This window comes from Megalops cyprinoides, chromosome 8 (assembly GCF_013368585.1).
Source record: "Megalops cyprinoides isolate fMegCyp1 chromosome 8, fMegCyp1.pri, whole genome shotgun sequence".
In the NCBI taxonomy this organism is placed as follows: Eukaryota; Metazoa; Chordata; class Actinopteri; order Elopiformes; family Megalopidae; genus Megalops; species Megalops cyprinoides.
In genome coordinates, this window is record NC_050590.1 from 2102404 (window position 1) to 2122726 (window position 20323).

Below are 20323 nucleotides of genomic sequence, written 5' to 3' on the forward strand. Positions count from 1 at the left end.
TTCTGACAGGAAGAGAAGCTTTCTCAGTGGGGTCGTTATGAACAGGGCTGCAGGTTATAGATTTTGATTACGTCCTAGTGGAGGAGGCAGTTCCCTGTTTGATCCTCCATTCGATTTTACCTCCCATGGATTTCAGAGTTAAAGTGGGAACCATCTAATTAGGTAATGTTAAAGAACACTTCCCATACATTCGAAATAAATAATAATAACAACAAAACCTCTAGAAGAAAGTCAACCTGCCTTGCCAGTGCCCAAAAAGTGAGAGGCACACACACACACACCACACACACATGCACACACACGTACACACATACACACATGCACACTCACACCCGCACACACACACACACACACACACACGCACATGCAGTTTTTTATCTCTTGTTTATAGCATGGTAATGAGTCCTGCATTTCCAATTCAAAAGTTTGACAAGCTGATGTTATACTCTTAGAGAGAGGAATAGAAGAGAGGACATAGAGGGAGTAGGGGGAGGGGGAGGAGGGGTGTGTGACAGCTCAAAGCTTGATGAAACACTGTCCTTTTGAATGTGCTTCTCACTGAGAGCCTGAGCCAGATGAATACTGTCGACTACAGCTCAACGAAGGGGTCAAACAGAGTTCTTTCCTGCACTGCTCCCCTGGGCCTGGAGGTGGCGCTAACGGACTGCCAAACAGAGGCTGAAAGGTAGCCTGCTTCAGAGCTGCCTGGAAACCCAGGGGGGACAGAGAACAGGAGCGCCGTGCAAACGAAAACTACCATCCTGTACCCAAAACAAAACTTTAAATGGGAGGTAATTACAGGCTGAAGGACTCCCTTCTGAGAGAGGACACGTTCCAGTCCAGCAGGGAGCTGGCCTCAGTCACACACCGAGTTTAACGAGGAGTCTGAGGCACAGCTCCTAAGCTTCCATTAAGGACAAAAAAAGAAAAACATAAAAAATAAGAACAAAAAGGAATAAAAAGTGATTTACACATGAAAGCCAATTCTCAGCCTTGCCGATATTAAGAGTCCTCTAAGTATTTTAGCAGAATGAATTTTTCAGCATAGGGGCTCCTCTCCTGCCGGGAGTTTGGGCTGGAAAGTCTGATGAAGCTTGCCTGTCTTGACTGTTGCCAGGTAGCGAGCAGAGATGTCGTTTGACAGTCTGTGAAACACCGATCGCCACAGAGGTGGCATCTGACGGCCGTTTGATGTGCCGCAGCTGTTTGCACGGTTGGCAGCTGGGAAGCTTTTTCTGCAGGCTGATAAAATCCAGTCACAGCAGATAAGAGCGAGGGGGAGGTCAAAGGTCACAGGGTGCCACATAGTTCCTGAGGACCACCTGTGAGGTCCACACCACTGCCAGTTGACTGAAACATCTGAATTCCTATTATAAATATCACTTTCAGTGTAAGGGTTGCCGGTACTTATTATTATTAATGTCATGAATTTATTAGTCTTTTAACATTGCCTTTGGTAATGATATGCTTTGTAAGTCCACAAAACAGCTTGGTTTTCATTTGCTGCACTGCGGTATGGCCATAAGCAAGAGCAGGGTGCACACACACACACACATACACTCACACACACACACACACACACAGACACACATTCACGCACACACACACACACACACACACACATTCACGCACACGCGCATGCAAGCACACACACATGCACACACACACACATTCACGCACACATTCACGCACACACGCATGCAAGCACACGCACACACACACACTTACAAATACACACACACACGCACACACACACACACTCACGCACACATGCATTCAAGCACACGCACACACACACACACACATTCACGCACACACGCATGCAAGCACACACACACACACACACACACACACATACAAATACACACGCACGCACACACACTCACGCACACATGCACGCAAGCGCACGCACACAAACACACACACGAACACAAACACACACACGCATGCACACACAGGCACACACGCACGCGTAAACACACACACACACCCATGCACATACACACATACACACTCACACACGCACACAGACACACACACACACACACACACACAACCACACACACATACACACACACACACACAGCCTACGTGCTTGTTGAAAGTGTCTCATTCCTTCACGTTGTTTGTGTTTTTATGTTGAGAAGTTAGCAGATTTCTGTGCGGTTGGTCTTTTGGCCTTTGCGGAATATATTTCAGCAGTCTCCTGGGGCTGGAGGTTGTTGTTAATCCCAGAGCTGTGGGAGTTTTCTCTGAGTTTTTGAACACTGCGGATAGAGAGAGACATCCTTGATGGTGCTGAGCACGCCGGTTCTGAAACGACTCGAATAATATCAATTAATAACAGAGTGAGATTTCAATCTGGTCAAATCAGTCCTGTGGGAGTTGTACATTTAGGATTATTATTTGTGCATCACTGGGGTTTATTGTGGTTTTGCTGATATGTTTGTGTGTGTCTCCCATAAATCCTCCCAGTGATAATTCTGTCCTGCTGGCCCTCATTTGTTACCACTGAATGGAGGGGTGACCTCCTTTTCTTGTGATTATTACTAATTTCTCAGCATTTTCTATTCTTCAAAATGCTGTGGCTTTATTAGAGAGTGTAACAATTCATATAGTAACTGGTGGCACCAGTGTGATTTAGTGGTAAGGATCAGGGCTAGTAACCTAAAGGTTGCTGATTTGAGTCCCTGCTGGGGCACTGCTGTTGTACCCTTGGGCAACCCACAACTGCCTCAGTAAATATCCAGCTGCACAAGTGGATGAATGCAAGTCTGGAACCTATGCAAGTGCCTGCTAAATGACTGTGATGCAATGTAATGTAACTGAATAGACAGCTATGTATGCACACCTCTGGGTCACTCACAGCCTTGGGGTCACTGTGATGTCCTGGGTTTATGTGGCTGTTGTGAGTGTTGAAAGGAGTGTACCCTAGTGGCCTCTCTGTGAACAGTAGCTTGGTGCTGGACAGAGCTGCTCTACTGGTTCCAGGTGTACATTTCCTGAAGGGGTGGGCTTTCTACACAGTCTCCTCCATAATCCTTATGATGAATTATATAAAAGCTGATTTCTTTCAGACAGAGCTGTCAAATGGCTGATGTCCAGAAGTTGTAGAGTACTGGTTTAAATGTTCTGCAAAGGCAAAACTGGACCTCTCCTTTTAAACTCGAGGAGAAACACAGTAAATCACTACATCCCTTAATATATTGTGTGTGTGTGTGTGCGTGTCTGGATGTGTGTGTGTGTGTAGTGAGAATGTTTGTGTCCGTACAGACCCAAAGTAACAGGGACAGGTCGTACCACACCCCTAGTCAGTAGGGGATTCAGCAAGTGATTCCCCGGGAGTGGGGGGGCAACACTGGGGGGGGGGGGGGGTGCATGGACACGAGGCACCCTGGAAGGGTGTGGTGGGATTTCAGTAACCTAAATAGATCCTGCACTCTGAGGAGCCTCTGAGCTTAAGAGCCTGCACACTCAGGTTTGCAATATTGCTTTAATGAGATGGAAAATCCAGATTCTACATTTGAATAGGGTGTTTGCTATCTCACAGCAGTAAACAGAAATGCCTGCTAATACACAGCAGCAAGATCACATTTTCCTCCACCTTATTTCATGAACATCTGTTCAGCAGGTCTACACTGTTTATGTTTTATTTAACTGCGGTTAATTCCAATTAGGCATTCAAACTGAAGGGAAAAATGTAATACACACTTCTCTTCACATATCCAACTGTATTATTATTTCAAAATTGAGTGTAAAGTAAAAATGTATTTGTTCTGAACTCAATTTAAATTATGTAAATGAATCCTTATCTATGTAATGAATCTTTCATTCCTATTCATCACTTTCACAATAGAGCAGTGACTCTTTAGTGTAATTCTTGTTCTCCGTTACAAAGTGCTACCCTTAATATGCCTTTCTAAACATCATTATAAATGAATGTATGTATTATACATATATAGACCTGTAGAAATGATGTGCCTCTTTGTGTGTGTGTGTGTGTGTGTGTTTGTATGTGTGTGTGTATGTGTGTGTGTGTGTGTGTGCCCGTGTGTGTATTTGTATGTGTGTGTGCGTGTGCGTGTGTGTGTGCACGTGTGTCCGTGTGTGTGTGTGTGCACGTGGAGCAGGCGTTATACTCAAGCTCCAGATGAAGGTGAGATGTTCCTCCTGTCCCCGCTGTTGGGTTTTGAGCTGAGCGTTTGCACGGTGTTTATTCAGCGCAAGCTCCCGCCCACTTCCCCTGCCCTGCGGAGAAATCCTGTCTGCCCCCCTCCCTCGCTACCACCCTCCTCGGCTCCCGTTCTCCGCAGATTACACATCTCTCTGCCTGGCACCTCCATCTGCTGCAAAGCCAATCCCCGCAGCCCGGGACAGCAGCCACAAGCTCAGCCAAGGAGGACAGGAAGACAGCGCTGCCGTCGCCAGGGCCTTTGCTTAATTATTTATACCTATCTTCCATCTCTGCTTTTTTCCTGTTTTTCTCACTGAGAAAGCGTTCCAGATTATGCCAGCCGGCCTCAGATTCACCCCTGTCATTATGCAAGGTTTCCCCTGCTCGGCTGGCACACTTGAATTTTTAATTTTTTGTTTGCCGCCCCCGTCCCACTTCCCTTCCGTCAGCCCCTGAGAGGGTGTGAAGTCCGGCCGGTTAAAGCAGACTAGCAGATCGTGGGCTCCGCAGACTTGCAGCCGATGCCACGTCCCTCTTTACCCACACTGTCCAGCTGGCCTGCTGCCTACTGCAACAGTGTTAGCGTTAGCATTACCTACTGTAGCTTCCTGTATGCAGAAACAAGAATATAATGTGATTGAGCCTATAGAGGAGGCTGTGGGTGACACATCAGCCTGCTGTATGTCTGCTGATATAGTATAATAGCAAGCCAGAGATGACCAGGTGGAGGGTCCAACTGAGAACTCCTCCTCAACCTTCCTGTAGTTCCTGACCTGCGGTGTCCTCCTATACCCTGAATGCCTGGTTTCTCCTAACTGTGCCTTTCCCAGGCGTCATTTCACTTTCACAAGTTAGTAGGATGAGTTTGAAATCGGTTATATACCATCATACTCGGTTCATGACCAGCATCTTTACTACGCTACCTCATGTAACAGCAAAGCCATGGTAAAGTATGTCTTTATACCAGGAAGTGAATAGGGTATTGGCCCACCTCTGGCTGTAATGACTGCTTCAGTGCATCATGGATTGAAGACTGTCTACTAATTTCTGGTCAGAGCTGGTGGTGTTGAGCACCACTCCTTCTTTAATGTGTTACTGAACTCCACTACTGAAGAGAGCTGTCTTGGCCTTGCATTAATTCTGTGCTCCAGTTCATTCCAAAGATGTTCTGTCTGTTTGGGGTTTGGGGATCTCTGTGCTGGCCAGTTTATTAATTATTGAGTGCTGAAATGTCTTGATCAGTTAGCACCATTATTAACTCTTTTGTCATCATTACTAGGGTACATGTAAAAATAACTTAACTTTAATAATCTTGTTTGATTATTAAACTTGCATCCCTGTAATGATGTGTGTAGGGTTTTCTAAGTGTCAAGTTGAGGATGAGGTCACTAATGCAAAACTACAGCACACTTAACTATGAAATGGAGCTCAGCTTGAACGAGAAGCGGAGACATTAACCGATTCTCTGCTTAATGCTTCAGGTTTTATAAAACATGAAAAGTCTCCTCCTTTCATAGCCGGTGCTCTCCGCTAATAGCACCTGAAGCATTAAGCAGAGAATCGGTTAACGTCTCCACTTCTCAGACATATAGACAGCATGAGAAGATGAGCAGGGCTTTGCCCACCTTGCACGCAGTAATGAGGTAATCTCAGACCTGCTTTAAAGAGAGTTTGCAAGAAAAGGGGGACTTATGGGTGCCTTCCCCAGATTAAAAAAAAAACAGGTGACTCCTCTTTAGGCAGACTGACGCACTGACTTCAAGAGGACGTTCAGATTTCTGACAGGCGCGGTTTATCTTGGCAGTCACAAACGGGCTATATTGCCTCGAGCTTTCATCTGTCCTCCAACCCACGCGCAGCTAGCGATATCCACGTTAGCGGGCGATCATGACTACCTGTGACAGGTCCTCCCGTTCTGGCTCCCCGTGCAGAAATGAGTCGTCTCCCTGCCTCAGCTGGTGCGGGTGAGACAGAGACCCGGCAATTAGGACTTCAGTGGTTAACGCAGCGCTTGCAGTGTGGAGCCGAGGTGGTTTTCCAGCACGTTCAGATGTGGAGCTCCAGGGACAAAAATATTTCAGTCATTGAGCTTTTTGAACTTCTCTTGGCGTGAGGGGCGTGTCCTTGGAGGACTACCTGCCTCTACCCCTGGGGGTCCAGGTGACTGCGTTAAACGCAGGTTATTTTCTGCTGACTGCAGGTGGAGCTTCATTTAGAAGGCTATCCCTGCTGATGATTTATATTTTTGTTCATTAGCTCTTTGTGTCTGGCTGGAGTGGGGTCAAGAGGAATAATTGCAAAATGATCCTGTGATACACGGATTATACTTTGGTGTTATTGCTGCTTTTATTGCTGTGGTACTGCCTTAGCTGTTCTGTGAGAAGAGCATTCAGTTCTTTAATACAGTTTACTTGACATAAATCTTTAGTAATTAACAAGGCACAGAACATCTGACGGTAACATCTGGCAGAGGCCATTGAAAGGTGTCTGAAGGTTTCATAGGCCTTCCGAGTTGCCTCTCCCAGCACAGGATTTAATAGCTTGAGCTGTCAAGCTTTGTTATACTCTCCCTGTTTGGGGTTGTCATGAGGTCTTACACATCTGGGATGTCTCTCTAACTGCTACATCAGATAGGGGCAGCAGTGTGGTGTAATGAAGGAGTAGGTCTCATAACCCAAAGGTTGCTGGCTTGATTCCCCAGGGGGGGGACACTGCTTGTGTAACATTACATTACATTACATTTCATCATTTAGCAGATGCTCTTACCCAGAGCAACTTCCAAATAAGTGCATCACAATGCTAAGAGTAGTTATTGAAAGTACTAATAGAGGTGACTGAGTTACATGCTAAACTAGTGTAGAGTGCGTTTTTTATAGAAAATTGGGATAAATCGGATAGACAGAGATAGATAGAGAGGAAGGTAGGCTACAGATACAGCTTGAAAAGATGAGTTTTCAGTAACAGAATTGCCTCAGTAAATATCCAGCTATATACATGAATAACTTGTAAGAGTTGTAACCTAAGTAAGTCACCCTGGATAAGACATTTGCTAAGCAACTAAATGTAAAGGATCATGATAATATCAACCACTCTAGCCAGTTACTATCTATTTGGTAGGTTGTTAGTAAGTTTATTAGGGTCAAGACATCTCTCCACAGGAAGTAATCTAAAATAATGGCCTTCCATAAACTTGATAATTTTGGTATTGAGACATGGACAGAGCACTGTATGGCTTGTGAGCTGTTAACATGATCATGGTAAGCCTATGTTGTATGTAATATATCTCAACAAAAAATATACAAAAATGGCAAGTTACACACATGTACAAAACATATACTCTCTAGGACAGTAAATAAAAACTTAGAAAAATAGACTTAGTCTGTCACTAAAATGTTTGATATTAAAATGATGCCATGACAGATGTTAGCTCACCCAAACAAAACAGGTACCATTCCAAAGCATTGTTACAGAATGTTAATACAGAATGTAAATGTTTCCTGGCCCTATGCTTCCTTCTGAACAGAGTATGTTTGTAGCTTTGCTGGCTGGCACACTGCCATCCCAGTTATAACTGTGTACATACACTTTTTAGCACAATGATTCCAAATACCTTATAATTACATCTTCATTTAGTGAATCATTCACGGTAATTACCTACAACTGTTCCACATGCATCTGGTGGTGCTCTTATCCCCGATCACAACAGCAAGCAACCTTCTGAGGCATTTCTGTGTTTTGCTTGGCTGCAGCTCTTGCTCCGCAGTTACCCCGGTGGCGTGGTCCTTGGGCGGTGTCAGTTAAGGCTCGACTCATTAGAGCTGTCACCGGCCGCTTTTAAGTGTTCTTTTCCAATTAGTGCGCAGCTGTGAAATGCAGAGGGAGTCGCTTGCCGATCGCTGCGCCTCCGCTGAATTATGAAGGATTATTCATTCGCTGTGATTCATATGACTTCGTCTGTAAGGGGGGGTGGGGGGTGGGGGGGGTGTCATGGCTTTTCTTTGTGTTGCCGTGGTGACGGAAGGAAGCGTTGGGAGCAGTCCCGCCCATCGCCATATGTGTCTGGTCGCAGCCAGGCAGGTGAAATGCTTCCTGGTCGGAACACATTTTGTGTTCAACGAGTTGCAGAACGTCAGGCTGGGGTGGAAGCTGTTCTCCCCCTCCAGCACCTCACTCTGCCAGCTTCCTGTAGGCAGTACACTGTAGATTCACTAATGACTCTGAAGTGACTGAAGTCAGTCTGGGGTCAGTGCACTGACCTGCTGTCTTGCAGTGTCCTGTGGCCTGATGTTTCGTCTGTGGTGGCCTGATGTTTCGTCTGTGGTGGCCTGATATTTTGTCTGTGGTGGCCTGATGTTTCGTCTGTGGTGGCCTGATGTTTCGTCTGTGGTGGCCTGATATTTTGTCTGTGGTGGCCTGATGTTTCGTCTGTGGTGGCCTGATGTTTCGTCTGTGGTGGCCTGATGTTTTGTCTGTGGTGGCCTGATGTTTCGTCTGTGGTGGCCTGATATTTCGTCTGTGGTGGCCTGATATTTCGTCTGTGTTGTTCAAGTGGCCTCATTCTTTGCAGTCATGTACCTTTGCTTTATAAGCCACGCTTTATAAGCGTTTGCCAGTGGAATAAATGTACATGCATTCTTGAAGGTGCCATGTACTGAGATAGGTGACATCTGTACTGTAATGTGTGTGGTGATCTGTCCATTTTGATAGAGGAACAGGAGCAGGATGTTAGCATGTTTGCAGTGTCCCATGTTTCTGTGATGGTGGCGAGTTTCACCCTGCTGTTAGTACTGACTCATATTACTGTGAATGCAGTGAGTCTCACTCTGGTGTCGGTTCTGGTTTCAGATCTTTGTCTTCACGGTGTGGCACTGGGAGTTCTACATGCTACCGCTCTTCCTCTTCCTCCTCATCGCTTGGAACTACTTCCAGGTCATCACAGGAAAGATCACCCACTCCTCCGACCTGGTGAGTTACACATGCGACCCTCTCTTGCCCACGGTGTTGGGGGGAATTCCGTCAAACCACATCATGAATTTAAGCAGGTATTGCCATTTCTTTCTTATTTCTTTCTTTCATTCTTGGTACTAGATATTATTTATAGTCCTGCCTCAGATGTCTCTATCAGGACAAACCCATGGAACAAAGCAGAAAGTTCTGTACGAACGTAAGACCATATTTCAAGTGCTGCATGAATATTTATTTTTCAGGCATGCCAAACAATTAAATTAATCCATACATTTGCATTGTAAAGTGACAATATTGATGGCAAATTACCATAGAGTGGATCTCTGTCTGTCTGACCCAGCATTATGAAACACAGTATCTCATTACCATATGAACCCAGTCTATTTTTACAGATAGATGCATCTGTATCACAATAATGATCTCTCTGAGGCGGTAGCCTTATAAAGGCAGATTTCAGCATGTCACCCACCTTGGTACCCTTGCCTTCACACCTACCCTCCCCGCAACCCTGGAGAGCCAGTTTGGGGACACTGTTAAAGGCAGGGGTGACTCATGTTCCTTCCGTGAGGCATAAAAGTGATGCCGTTGGAGGGAACGTCACACTTCACATCCTGTCTGGGTGATGGAGCACTCGGAGACTGGGGCGGCAGCATCCAGACTAAATGGTTCTGTAGTATTTTTATTTCACTGCGAAACAGGGGTTGAGTGTGGTGACATCATTCTTCCCTCTCTGACCTCTCCTTCTGGAGTGAGGTCAACACTGTGTAATCGTCTCTATGGAGACGGTTCTCTCAGTGCAAAGTTAGAGAGTGTATGTGTGTGTGTGTGTGCGTGTGTGTGCATGCGTGCATATGTATGTGTGTGTGTGTGTGTGTGTATGTGCATGCTTGCCTGTCAGGAGATTGTTATTATCTGTGTGAGATGAAATTTCCTGGTGCCCCTCTGTCCTAACCTTTTCCACACCAGATCCTCAACATATTCTCTAACATGACATCTGAAATTGTGTTTTTCAGGTCAGCATCGACTTGTGTGATGATGAAGATGATGAGGACAAGGTACTTCATTACTTACATACAGACCTTCACATTAAAGTCCAGCAACAGCTATGAGATAACTTTTGCAATGTTTTACAAATTCCAGAAAAAATCCCTCCCAGTGTATTTTTGTTATCATCATTACAAGTAAAAATGAATAAATAAGTGAAATAATTAGATATATCCCCAGTTAGGACTACATCTAACAAAATCCACCCCCCAACTGCTTCCTCTTCCAGCTCTTCTAATTCTGTCCCTGGGGATATGGAGTATTACACAACAAATGTATTTCCCTGTTTAACACTTATCATTTGAAACTGGGAAATAAACTTGAAACTGCATCAGTAATGTAAGCTTGGAAGCCATCAGGGACCGTGATTGAGGGAGCCGATTTCCGAACACACTTGTCTAATTGGCCCGCTTTGTCTCAGCCTGAGCAAACAGAAGCCCAGCTGAGGGATTACCGTTGACCGTGACATGACCGAATGCAGAATTTTACGTTTTCGTGTTTGTCAGACACTCTTATCCAGAGCAACTCACAAAAAGTGCATTCAGTGGGGTCAGTCGAGTGGTGGTATAGACGCTGAATCATTAATGTCATCCATGAAGTGCTGAGTAACGCCACTGTGGGAGATGTTGCTACAGAAGAAGTAAGTTCTGTACACAGGCACATAGCCATAAACTATAAGTCATTTTCCATCCACTAAGCTCATACTGCCAGGATTTCACATTTACAGGGTGGAGAAGGAGTCAGAATGAGGCATGGGTAACTTTGAGGCTGTCTCCACAGTTAATTTCAGTACCAGTGCTTTAATATCAGTAATGTATCTCCATGCAAACAATATATAGATAAAATAGATAAAAATAATAAATGTAATAAAATACATTTTGAGGACTATAATTCTCAGTTCTTACTGTGTGTAGGAATTTACAGCTTGATTTTCTGCTCTGGCTGTTTCTGTCTGTGCCCTGACAGTGGCTCAGTAGCACATCCTACAGTTTGTGAAATTCATTTTGTTCATCTGGTGAGGACAGGGTTGCAGGGGAATCCGTTTTATCTTATTGCTTTATCTCCGTTTTATCTTATTGCTTTTATGTCTGGGAAGTAGAGAGGCGGGGTGTTGCCCTCCAGCACTGACCTTTCCACCAGGTGGCAACGCACAATATTCATATCCATATTTCGCTCAATATATTCAGCTGTGATGACTGGGGGCTACCTTCATCTGTGGCGAGGTTAAAACCCAGCCCTGCTTGGATTAATTCCTTCTGAAACTCTAAAGCAAGCATCTTGTGTGAAATTCATGCATGAAAGTGTAGTGATATTTGTGTGTGTGTGCAACGTTAGTGTACCGGCCATGCATATGCACACTGAAAACAGAAACCAGCGCTATGCGAATAATTCCGCTTCGGTTAAATAATGAATTAAGATGTTTCCTCTCAGAAAGATATGACACATGCAATTTATTCATCATTAATTGTTTGGACGTTTTACTATAGCATATTGATTTAATATTTAGTATGTTGATTTAATCACACCTTAGAAACTGACAGTCTCATTTGATGTATGGTGTTCTTCTACAATGGTATATGGTTTCCTTATTCCTTCATATCCTATATGTTATATTTCATTGGGACACAAAATATACAGTAAAAGATTTAAATGAATTTTCAGAAAACTCCTCAGTGGCGTCAACTTCATTCATAAAATTGAGGGCTGGCAACGAAGAATGATTTCTCTTCCATTTTAGTTCAAAGGAAATGACATAATTACCATTGTCTCGTATGTGAAACTTTGAAACTGTCAGTTTCACCTTAAAGTGTCTTATTGAATTGGATGGCTGGATAATCATAATTTGAATGTGACTTTTCAATTTGACATCAGGAATGTAGATTAAATACTAAGGCCTTGTACTCTGTATCAAAGTGATGGGTTAAATACTGATTAGCAGTGGAATTTTGAGGCCCTTCCGGTCATGTTGGGTACAAGAAAGCTTATAGACTCCAGGGAAGGCTGTTTAATGTGAGCGTCTTTCCTAGAGGAAATCCATGAAGAAACTTTTGACAGGTACCACAAATGTAGAGAAATGACAGAAAATACAATATATTTATATATAATCATACACTATTATTCATATGTATTTACTCTCCCTCTGGCATTTTGTTGAGAAAAGAACAAGCAAAGTAAAGGACAGATGTTTAATCATGGTAGTATTCTGTCTTGTGGTTTGTTTGATTTCACTGAGCATTCATATGAAAACAGTACCTTTTCTACCACAGATCAAATCGAGATTCACGTATACGCCGCCTTAAAGGACTACATTTATTTTATCAGAAATGTAAACCCAGGGCGATCCATGTTTTTATAATCAGTACACATTTATAAATCTTGTTGGCTGGGTGAATTAAAAGCTGACCCTTTCACTTATAAGCAAGCTGCTTTGTATTTTTACTTCTGGGGATAATGAGATCCCTTTAAAAGGGGTCCAGGAAAGAAAGATGCAAAGATTAAGATCATCAAATAAGTAAAGCACACTTTTCAGACAGAAACAGTAAAAGATGGAGACACCACAGTGGTGTTTAAGGAGATAACTGGAAGCTGATGGCTTGATAAGACACTCCTGGCTCTTATTAACATGAAACCACATTTATTGTCTTGCTAAGCACTATTTGCCACTTTGGTACCTTTGCTGCAGTTAAACCGATTTGTCTTGTTAACTTTAACCCCTACAATTTGGGGCCCAATAAGAAGTAACTTTCTTTCATTTATTTCAACAAAGAAACATCACTCTCTTAGCTGTGCTTTTACCTGCTACTTCCTCGCTTTGTCAAGATCAGAAGAGAGACATCAGGGGCTTTAGTAACGTAGAAATATAGTGTCTTTTGAATGAGAGTATAGGACGAAATGAGGACATGAATAGCAGGCACACATGACTGATATTGAAGGATTTCAGTGTCCATGGCCTCTGTTCAGTGTAATGGGTTTTTTTTTCCAAACTTTGAATAAATTTGAAGTCTTACATCTCATAGACCTTCTCATAGAGCACAGAGTTTGTCAAGTGTAGAAATGAACAAATGTTGCGTAAGAAAGAGCGGCAGAATAATTGAAGACTTGTCTGAGTTCCTCCCTCAAAGATAAAAGAAAATCACACTGAAATTAGACTGAATGGAGAGACCTTAATTTCCCAGAATGCATCTCTCTGTGGGTGAATGGGTTATTCTTTTTTGCTCTTTCAATATGGAGATCCTAAATGGCTCAATTGAAGGACTCGGTAAATCTGAATGTCTGAACCCTTTCCTTGGCTGCTGAAGTCCAGATTTTCACAGCTCAGGGGGAGAGGGTAGGGGGATGTTTGGGGGGGGACAGGGATAGCTGAATCAGCTAACAGTAGTTGACAGGTGGGGTCTCGTCTTGTGTTGTCTGTGCGGTGTCCCAGGGGTTGTCCAATCACAATGCAGCACAGAACCTCCATCTGGTTGTTGTCATGGCGCAGAGACTTTTTTATCTGAAATGTGTGCCTCATCTTCAAAGCCCAAATCACAGAGAATGTCAGACTGGTCTCCTCCTACCTCCTGCTCCTCATCTTTTTCGCCATCCTTCCTCCTGATGTGTAAGTTTCAGCTGTCTTTGGCCTTCAAGCTTCCTCTTTCTCTGAAGTCTCTTGGAGGAAGTCTGTCCCTCCCCTCCCTTATGCAAACTTGCATTTCAGTGGCCTTTGGACTGGGGTGACAACTTATTTTTTTTTAGACGAACAGTCTGTTCATAGTTTCAAAAAGAGCAGTATCTCACCCATGCACAGCATAATAAACCATTTTGACAACTAAACATGTCACCCCACACTTCCTTTGCCGAAGGGCTGCGCTGTAGTGGTAAGGAGCAGTGGTCATAATCGAGAGGTTGCCAGTTGAATTCCCTGCTGGAGCAGAGCTGTTGGGGCTTGATCATGTAAGAGTGTCTGCTGAGCAACTAAATGTAAATGTAAGAGCAGGTCTTAAAACTTCTGTGTAACATATTTCCTAGTTGAAGGAAAGGTCACACGACAGGGGTTCCTGAAGCCCTTAGGAGGATTACTGAGTGGGGATCTGGGCAGTGTAATAAATAAGACACTGAGTTGAAATCTGTAAAAAATTTTAAAGAAGACATTGGATCAAGATCTGTGAAGTTTTTTAAAGAAAACCTTTTCTAGTGAAACTCACAGTGTAATGCACATTGTAATACAGAGGAAGAGGAGTGGAAATGCTGTTTTCGTAAAGAGGACACAGATTGGAGAGTTTCTTAAAGAAGACACTGAGTGGAGATTTGTGAGGTTTCCTAAGGAGGACAATGAGTGGAGGGGTATGAGAGGCAGAGTGTGTGAGGGAATACCTGCACAGTGTGAAATACTCTCAGTAACTGTGGGAACTAAGAGACAAACAATCTGAGGATTTTGCTGGGTTCCTGCCATCACCACAAGCTCAGGTGTGCCCTCACTGAATCGAATATCCCCACAGATCTCTCTCTGCCCCTCTGTCCCTTTGACCCCATCCCGATTCAGACCAGTGCCAAATTTCCCACTCCTTCACCTGCCTCACACCCTTATCAACACCTTCCCTGGTTTTCCCCTCCTCCTTTTTAATCTCTGATTGAGCTTTTCTCTGCGTGTCACTGCCTGACAAACACACCAAATCTCTGCGCTCTCCACAGCGACAGCTCGGTGGAGGTAAATCAGAGAGATGGCTTTTGCCTCATTTTCAAACCCGAGTCAGAAACGACGGTGCCGGTGCTCATTATGGGCCATTCAGCAGAAGAATCACTCCTTAAAGCCTGCAATAAACCTGTCCGTTTGTCTCTTCTTTTTTCCCCCTTTCTCTCCTCTCAACAATTGACATGTTTCGCACTGGTCCTTGTTTATTTTTAGGAACAGGAGAAAAGAGGATTGATAGAGAAAATCCACATGATTCAGGAGATAGTGGTTACTGTCCAGAACCTTCTGGAGGAAATCGCCTGCCTCGGTGAAAGGATCAAAAAGTAAGCAATATAAGTTTGTCTAATGACTGTGTATTCTCACTATGTGCAGAGTGTATCTGAGATATTACATTTAAAGCCCTTACTTAACAAAGAAACTTAAAATTTTCACCTAACAGATGGATTACTCTTGCATTTAGAATTGACATGTCTGCTTTACTTGGTTTTGACATAGTTTAAAATAATTTAGCTGGTTACTAGTTACTGTATCCAAGATCAAACCCTTCTGAAGAAACAAAGCCTTTATACATTCTAACTGCAATGCGCTTTGCCCTTAAGTGTGTGAGTTAATCCTAGTTTTGTTCTCAAAGCACAAGGCACAGTTAGCCTTAGAGGCCTTAGGTGGGCAGTATTATTGAATATTTGTTGAGTATTGTTGGATATTAGTATTAGCGAATGATTCCCACGGTCTCTGTGGCTATTTGCAGCACTTTTAACTGGTCGGTGCCGTTCATATCCAACCTGGCCGCCCTGGTTCTTGTGGTGGCGACGGTGGTAGCTTACTTCATTCCTCTGCGCTACTTAGTGTTAATATGGGGTGAGTATGGTGCGTGTGTGTGCTGTTCGAGCCCCTGTCTGATGCTGCTCTTCCTCCTTTCACCTCCTCCTCCTCCTCTTGCCTTTTACATTACATTACATTATATTCATTTACCAGACACTCTTATCCAGAGCGACTTCCAGCACAATAGAACAGAAGTGTATCCATTCAGGGCAAATGAGCAACTGTGTCAGACCAGGCTAACAGCACTCCCAGACCAGTGAATTTGAGCATAGCATTATTCAAGCCCTACCACAAATTAACTTGTGCAACTTGACTAGACAAGGAAAGACATGTATACTACTACATGTCAGTCACTAGATCATACAGTCCAAAACACATCGCAATATTACTTGTAAAGGGTTACTTGATGAGGGATGTGAGGATAGAGTACGCATAGGATACGCATAGGATTCCTTTCCAGAGGCAGGTCTTCCTGTCTGAGGATATGGCCAGCTGCCTGTATACAGCAGGAAGCAGGGCAGAGTGGGTGGAGTCTAGCTCTGGATATGTCATATATTTCACCATATATGGGCACAGCTGGCACCTGTATTCTGACCAACATGCACATCTCACACTTTACCTGTTAATCCTTTATATTGCCGATATTTACGAATGTCTGTAAATATTCAGCGTTGGCAGTGCCACCTAAGGAATCAAACCCACAACCTTCTGTTTAACAACTACACAGCTCTGCAGCGTCTCTTAGATTTTTGGGGAGGAGATTATCACATTTGATTCATCTTTTGTGTTCATTATAATTCAGTCTGTGTATTAGCTATATTCCCAATTGTTAACTTCATTAACTAAAATTACTTATCAGGTGAAATAATATAGTTTTCACGCACACTGGCTGTGCGATTAAAAACAGCAGTTGTTCAGCATATCATTCTCTCTGTAAAGATTGTGTGGGCTTGTTATTCATGCCTGCTTGTTTGCCGTTTGTTCTTAGGCATCAACAAATTCACCAAGAAGCTGCGTAATCCCTATGCCATCGACAACAACGAAATCCTTGACTTCCTCCAGCGGGTGCCATCCGACGTTCAGAAGGTGAGGATCTGATTCTCCGCACAGCGGAGGGGGGGGGGTATGAATTCCCATGGCTCCTAGAGGCATACTCTGTCCCTTTTGCTACATTTGAATATACATTAGTCAATGGTTTAGAAGCTGTTCCTGGCCCAGGTATTCTAAATGGAGCATTTCGATCGACTCATTCCTTCATACAGGCTGAGAGTTGGTTGGGGGAGGAGTCTGTCCCTATATATCAGTTTAGTTTCTCTGTGGCGAGAGCCAATCTGTCTGAGGGGAAACAGACCCAGCATCTCCAGCCGCAAGTCCTGTTACCCACCAGGCAGCATCACAGTCACCCCAACCCCTGCCCTGATCTCCCTTCCACTCCCCATGACATTTCTCTCAGATTTCAGATGAATTCCCTTGTGAACAACTATGTAGCTGATTAGCAATCCAATCACTAATCTGGCAACCCAATACAGTAATCATTTTTGTATGTGTGGGATTTTAAAGCAAGAAGAGAGAAAAATAGTCATTTGTTTGTCTGAAGCTGGAAAGCAGCTTCTTGGAAAAAAAAAACAATTATGTCATTCATTGATATATTATGTCCTGAGAATGCCAAAATGAGTTGAGGAGGAGATAGATGTTGGCTTTATTGCATTCATGTTGCACAGTATCATTAACATGATTAAAATATGATGTGCAGACACAGACAGAGAAAATGATTTTCCAAAAATTACAAATAAATGATATAAAAAACTTGGAATGTCCTGTCTCACAACAATAACAACTCAATACTGTAATTTGAGCCTATGCAGATCCTAAAAACCCAGCTTCCTACGATGTGGCCGTCTTGCGACGGTAACGAGCGTCTGTCACTTCTGAGGAGAGCGTCTCGCTCAGGTACAGCTGACAGGTGTTCTGTGTCCTCTGTGTTTTCCGTTTTAATCAGGCCACCGTAATTAGCCAGGAACACTCTGTCTTAATTCACCTCAACCGTGCTGTTGTTGGAACTGAACACAGAATGAATCAAAAGGGGAAAAAAAACACATCAAAACGTTAAAACATTTGTCCAGATTTACATCAGAAGTCTCGTGTGAGGGTGGTGACTAAATTGTCAGTTAACAGTCACATTCTTATTTCCAAATTCCAATTCCAATTCTTAATTTGGACTGTTGTGCAGATAAACATTGGCATTAACGGACGACAAGAGCCTGTCTCAAAAAACCCAGTAAAACATTATTTAATAGAGACAGCAGTAGACAATGGTAGTGGTTCTGGGGTCAAAGTTCAAGGGTCTCTGTCTTCCCACCTAAAATGAGGCAGCACAGTATGAGTCCCTTGTTAGGATGGGCTAGGGGGAGGAACCCAGACAAACTAAACTTCTGAACCCTTTCAAAAGGAAGGTTAGAGACTCTTTCACTTCATAAATGAAATACGAGGGGTCAGAGGCCTACACTGTCTCTGATTAGTTTTTACAAACTTTGCTCTGGAAGCTACAAGTTGTAGCAAATGATTACACATCTAACGAGTTATTCACCAGCAGTAAGTCCACTTTTAATCCTGTGATTTCCCGGGGGGGGTGGGGGGGGGGGGGCTAGAGGGGTGTTGGAGCTGCGGGACTCTTGACCTCTCCAATCTCTCCGCTCTAAGATAAAGCCCCTCTGTTCCTGTGTTTGGGTAATCATTCATTACCCACAAGCCCCTCTCAGTTGTTCCTGCACCAGTTCACTCCCCCCGGGGGTGGGCTCACTGAGGTGACCCCAGGTGAACTGGGATTACCTGCCTCTTTCCGAACTCCCTGTGTGTCTTCACAGGTGCAGTATGCTGAGCTGCGGGCTGCCCGAGGCCCCGCCCAGCCCAGGAAGAAGAAGGGTGGTTCATAGATACAGCCATGGAAGATTAGGCTCTTCCAGAAGGGGAAGACCAGGCCCTATCCAGCGAAGACCATGCCCCCCCCCCCCCCCAACTGGGTCACCTCGGCAACCACTCCCTGGCCGTGTCTAGCAGGCTGTGGCACATGTGGCCTGGTCTTGGCTCGGAGGACTGTTCAGTGGTAATGTGAGGGACTGTAAAGCTCAACACACCAACAGCTTAGCAGTGGATGATCCAGCCTCCCTCACCTGTGTGTTCACCTCTGTCTCTGTCCCTGTCTGCGAGGAAAGGCGGCTTCTGCAAATGAAAGTGCAATCTGTAGCTGGTGGAAGAGTGAGGCTTCATGAGAATCATTATGGGTTGGGCTACCACATGCTGTCAATCACGACTCCTCTGGACCAATCAAAATACTTACTGTCCACAGTAAAACACTGATTGGTTGAAATCAACGGTGGTGTTCCAAAATCCATACTTAGGCCCTCTGTCAGGATAGTTGAGAAATGTTGTATTTTTGTAGACCATAATGTGGGCACATCTGAATTCACAAAAAAGCACAGTAATGTCTTGTTTAGCACTATGGTTTCCCTGAAAAGAAATCCACGGTCAGAGCCAACAGTAATGAGCCAGCAGGTTTCCTCTCTGCTTCTCCTCCACTCCCTGCTGTAGCACGACATAGCCATTATGTGCCCACGCTGGCGTGGTGAAAACCACTGATCTTTTTAGTGAAAATGTGAGAAAGCAATGAGTAGAACTGAAAAGGACTCGGGGGAAGGCAAGCGAGACAGTTTAAGAAAGAAAGCTGCAACTTTGTTGGTTTTACCTGGCAGACCAGTATGTCCATAATGGGCAAGACTGCTGCAACCTGTCTGGGGTCACTGTGGTTTTGGGCTCTCTCAGCTTGAGGTGACTGTCTGTTTCTCCTTCACTGGGGGGGCTAATTTTAGGTCTGATTTGAGCCACCTCACCTCGATGCCTGTGGAGTGGAACGGCCCTTGGTAGAGTGGAATGGTGCTGGAGGTGTGTCAAAATGAGGGCGATTCAGAAACGTAGCTAACTGCTTGTAACACACGGTAGCTAAACCCATTTTCAGGTTGAAGCCTCACTTTTCCATCCCTAGCACTCTCCTCATGCAGAGGAAAGTGCTTATTAATTCTTATCTGACAGGAACATCATTTGGCTAATATTTTACTTTATTAATGATGATTTACCATAATGCTTTCCAATCATTTCCAAACAATCTAACAAAAATATCTGCTTCATCTGATGCTTTTAGTGGTAGTGATTATATCCATACTTTCCAACATTAATCTTTAAGATTGATTATGGCTAAATAAGAAAAAATATCTCTGTGCATAATACATTTTATTAATATATTCAAACACAGTCTATTATTATTCACTAAAATTTGTTTTTGAGAGAGTAGGACGGATTTTAACATGTTATTGTACAGTAAATGTGTTACATTTTTACTCACATTCTGGTTTTAATCATCCAACGGTTAACATAAATGACAAACCTTACTGATATTTGCTAAAAATGTATGAAGAAAAACACTATTAAGAAAAAAAGGAAATGAGAATAAAATGACATATCTCCCAGGATTTCAGGATGTTGGAGCAAATTAACCCTAAAAATGGGTTCCACCATCTTCCTCATCTGTCGTTTTGTATGCTTGTGCAATGGGAGACTGTCAGTTTGTGTGTACGGAGAAAGCATGCACCCTT

The 20323-nt window shown here is 43.8% G+C and overlaps 1 protein-coding gene across 1 annotated transcript in view; it reads left to right on the plus strand.

Moving 5' to 3' along the window:
• Nucleotides 1-19755, plus strand: part of LOC118782230 (multiple C2 and transmembrane domain-containing protein 2-like) — a 44605-nt gene extending 24850 nt beyond the window's left edge. The window contains exons 16-21 of the mRNA XM_036535536.1: nt 9020-9139; nt 10153-10194; nt 15069-15178; nt 15604-15713; nt 16666-16763; nt 18542-19755. Coding sequence (XP_036391429.1) covers nt 9020-9139; nt 10153-10194; nt 15069-15178; nt 15604-15713; nt 16666-16763; nt 18542-18610 — 549 coding nt within the window. The 3' untranslated portion in view covers nt 18611-19755. The remainder of the gene's footprint in view (nt 1-9019; nt 9140-10152; nt 10195-15068; nt 15179-15603; nt 15714-16665; nt 16764-18541) is intronic.
• Nucleotides 19756-20323: the final 568 nt, after the last annotated feature.